This window comes from Octopus bimaculoides, chromosome 25 (assembly GCF_001194135.2).
Source record: "Octopus bimaculoides isolate UCB-OBI-ISO-001 chromosome 25, ASM119413v2, whole genome shotgun sequence".
In the NCBI taxonomy this organism is placed as follows: Eukaryota; Metazoa; Mollusca; class Cephalopoda; order Octopoda; family Octopodidae; genus Octopus; species Octopus bimaculoides.
This window is the reverse complement of record NC_069005.1, coordinates 16,561,603-16,565,704: the sequence shown is the minus strand read 5'-3', so window position 1 is coordinate 16,565,704 and position 4,102 is coordinate 16,561,603. Positions and strand designations below refer to the sequence as shown.

At 38.2% G+C, this 4,102-nt stretch overlaps 1 protein-coding gene across 1 annotated transcript in view; it reads left to right on the top strand.

The window, feature by feature from the left end:
- LOC106873371 (transmembrane protein 107) overlaps positions 1–4,102 on the top strand; it is a 50,767-nt gene that overhangs the window by 11,304 nt on the left and 35,361 nt on the right. Inside the window, exon 3 of the mRNA XM_014920702.2 lies at positions 1,112–1,179. Within this exon, the coding sequence (XP_014776188.1) occupies positions 1,112–1,179 (68 nt within the window). The remainder of the gene's footprint in view (positions 1–1,111; positions 1,180–4,102) is intronic.

Genomic DNA, 4,102 nt, shown 5'->3' with positions numbered 1-4,102 from the left:
ATATATATATATATATATATATATAAAGCACTGTTTGAGCATTGGGCCTCATGGAGGCTGTGACATCAAGCCAAGTGAGATCGTAGTTGTGGTCGATGCTAGTGTCGCGTAACTGTCCCATTGAAAGCACCCTTCAATTGTTTGGGGATAAGCTGTGCTTGTGAAGATCTGTTGAACCGAATGAAATTGTAGTTGTGGCTGATGCCAGTGCCACCTGACTGGTACCCATTCCAGTGGCATGCAAAAACCACCATTTGAGCATTGGGCTTCATGGAGGCAGTGACAGGTGACCAAAATCTTTGGCAATATACCATGCTTGTGTAGACCTGTCAAGCCAAGTGAGATCATAGTTGTGGCTGATGCCAGCATCAGGTCATTGGCACTCATGCCAGTGGCATGTAAAAAAAACACTCATTATACTCTTGGAGTGGTTGGTGTTGGGAAGGACATCCAGCTGTAGAAACCATGCCAAATTAGATCGGAACCTGGTGTGCCCTCACCACAGCTTACCAGTTGTCATTCAAACCATCCAACCCATGCCAGCATGGAAAGCAGATGTTAAAGGATGGTGATGATGATGATGATGATTCTTATCTTTGAGTATGTCTTTGAGATATATTTTCACCAAGGAGAAGAATAGCACAGCACAGCTGTAGACAAATTATAGTTTACATTGAATACTCTATATGGAGCTTCTATATGGAGCTTCTATATGGAGCTTCTATATGGAGCTTCTATATGGAGCTTCTATATGGAGCTTCTATATGGAGCTTCTATATGGAGCTTCTATATGGAGCTTCTATATGGAGCTTCTATATGGAGCTTCTATATGGAGCTTCTATATGGAGCTTCTATATGGAGCTTCTATATGGAGCTTCTATATGGAGCTTCTATATGGAGCTTCTATATGGAGCTTCTATATGGAGCTTCTATCTACACCTTTTCTGCATTTCAAGCATGATCACATTCTAGTTGGCAGTAGCATAGTGTATTTTGTACCTTTCCTGTTCACTAAATTATTGTCTGGTTTACTTTGGTTTACTTTGAGATAATTTTTAAGTTGATATCTGGTTGAAATATGTTTATATATATCTTTTATATTTTAACTCAGGAACGAAATGTAATGCAATCTCTACCTCTAAGTTATACACCAGAGGAGTACAGCAGTAAGCAAACTGAGTGAGTACAATTCAATTTAGTGTTTTAAAGAAATATATTTACTATGTGATGTATATATATAATTACATATAAGTGCTGAAAAGTAAAGAAAACAATATCCTACATGTTGGAAGTGAGCTCCTCAGGAAGTACTCTCTTCCTGATGACCTGCCATACAACTCCAAATTAGCTGGACTAGCCTACCTCAAAGAAGAGCTGAAAGTGAAACACTCAGCATATCAAAATCCATCATGCATGGGTATAGTAACATTGACATGAAGTGAAGCCTCTCTTTGACATGTGACTGCTACATCACATCATACTTCGAAGGTTATGCATTTGCAATCCAAGGACAGGAGATTGCTACTAAATACCTAAAGAGACAGTGAACCTCTTGGAGTTCCAAGATGCAACCATAAATGTAGATTATATCATATTTCTGCAGAAGACATCACACGTGATTAACAGCTACCCAAAAATGTCATCAAGGTACTACCTCCTTATGTGACATGACATTGGCTCAAAAGCAATATACAATGTCATTCAGAAAAAAAGACTGTCCCATAATAGATATAGAGAATCCCCTGTTACTGAATATGTATACATATACAGTACATGGAATACTGGTGGGACATTCCCATCAAAACATCTGTCAAGTGTAAGCTTAACAGGCCAGATGTTGTTGTTTGGGACAGACAAGAAAAAGTATGTACTGTCATAAAGATCAGCTGTCTTGCTGATGTGAATATCTCTTTGAAAATCAAAGAGAAAGAAGATAACTATGGACAACTGCTTTGAAACCTCCAACTTCTGGATTATAAATTTACATTTATACCAATAATAATTTGGTTTTGTAAGTAATCGCTTAACTTTTAGACTGGATAAGCATGGATTTTCAGAAAAAGAAATCAACCAACTGATTCGCATATTACAAATACAACCTGTAAGTGGAACAATAAAACTATGCAAGACTTTTCTCAGGTTCAAAATGTGGCATTGTTTTCTTTATCTACATTAGTGGGGGTGGATGCTCTGAGAGTGTAGCTGCTAGAATAAGAATAGCCTGGGCAAAGTTCAGAGAGCTCCTACCTCTACCGGTGACAAAGGGCCTCTTGCTCAGAGTAAAAGGTAGACTGTATGACACATATGTGTGAACAGCCATGCTACATGGCAGTGAAACATGGGCCGTGACTGCTGAGGACATGCGTAAGCTTGCAAGGAATGAAGCTAGTATGCTCCGTTGAATGTGTAATGTCAGTGTGTATATATGACAGAGTGTAAGCGCCCTGAGAGAAAAGTTGACCAGAAGCATCAGATGTGGTGCACTGGTATGGTCATGTGTTGCGTATGGATGAGGAAAGCTATGTGAAAAAGTATCATATCCTAGTAGTAGAGGGAACCTGTAGAAGAGGTAGACTCAGGAAGACCTGGGATGAGGTGGCGAAGCATGACCTTCGAACATTGGGCTTCATGGAGGTGATGACAAGTGACCGAGACCTTTGGAGATATGCTGTGCTTGAGAAGACCTTGGCAAAACAAGTGAGACCATATCTATGGCCTATCCCAGTGCAGTATAACTGGCTTATTTAAGAGTACCTTTCAATCATTGGGCAATAAACTGTGCTTGCAAAGACCTGTTGAGTCAAGTGAAGTCATTGTTCTGGCCAGTGACAGTACTGCCTGATTGGCACCTGTACTGGTGGCCCAGTAAAAAGCACCATTCGAGTGTGATCATTTCCAGTGCTGCCTGACTGGCTCTTGTGCCGGTGGCACATAAAAAGCACCATTTGAGCGTGGATGATGCCAGTGCCAGCTGACTGATCCTGTGTCGGTAGCACATAAAAAGCACCATTCAAGTGTGGTTGTTGCCAGTGCCACCTGACTGACTCCCATACCGGTGGCATGTAAAAAGCACCATTCAAGCATGGTTGATGCCAGCACTGCTTGACTAGCCCTCGTGCCGATGGCACATAAAAAGCACCCACTACACTCTCGGAGTGGTTGGCGTTAGGAAGGGCATCCAGCTGTAGAAACTTTGCTAGATCAGATTGGGGCCTGGTGCAGCCTTCTGGCTTGCCATCCCTCAGTCAAACCGTCCAACCCATGCTGCATCACTGTCCTTAATTTGCTCCAGCTCAAATTATATCAGTGATATTGTAAATTTATATGAATAAAACCAAATAGAGTATAGACCAACCTAAAAAATAATCAACTTTCTGAACATCATCGACACACTGTCTTATCCAGTAACACACAATATTACTGTATTAACAATATTATACTGTTATTCAATATTAACACACAATACAAGTTTACTGATGATAAGTTTAAATTTTAAGGAAATTTTAATAGCTACTATACATTATTAAAGTCTATAATATTTATACTGCTTTTTATTAATGATTTATTAATACTAATAAACTGTACTGACTGGGGTAGACTGCTCTCCCCCACCTCTTGGTATGCCACAGTATATCCTCCATCCTTGTGTTACATTATTCTTACATTCAAATAGACATGACTGCAAGAACAAATGCACTAATTCCAAAATGATAACTAAGAGAAAATCTATGTACTTCTAACATCTTTTTTAGTTTTTATACCAGCTAATGACAAGTACAAATATGACTATTACGATTTTCTATTATGAATATCTGAGTCTTTTCATATGAAACAAATTGTATAGCAGCATGAAAAATAAAAACTATAATCCATTTTAACATCTAATCTCCTCCATTACATAAATATGAATGAATTTGTTGAACTTTGTTTAATAAATTAAATCATATACTGATTATTTCTATACTAGCTTTCATACTTATACAAATTTATATAAGTAAATTCAAAAGTAAAGTATGAAAAAAAGACATTAGAAATCTTTGGAAATAATTCCAATTAAAGGATGAACTTACATTCATCCAATAAAAAATATATGTAAAATAAT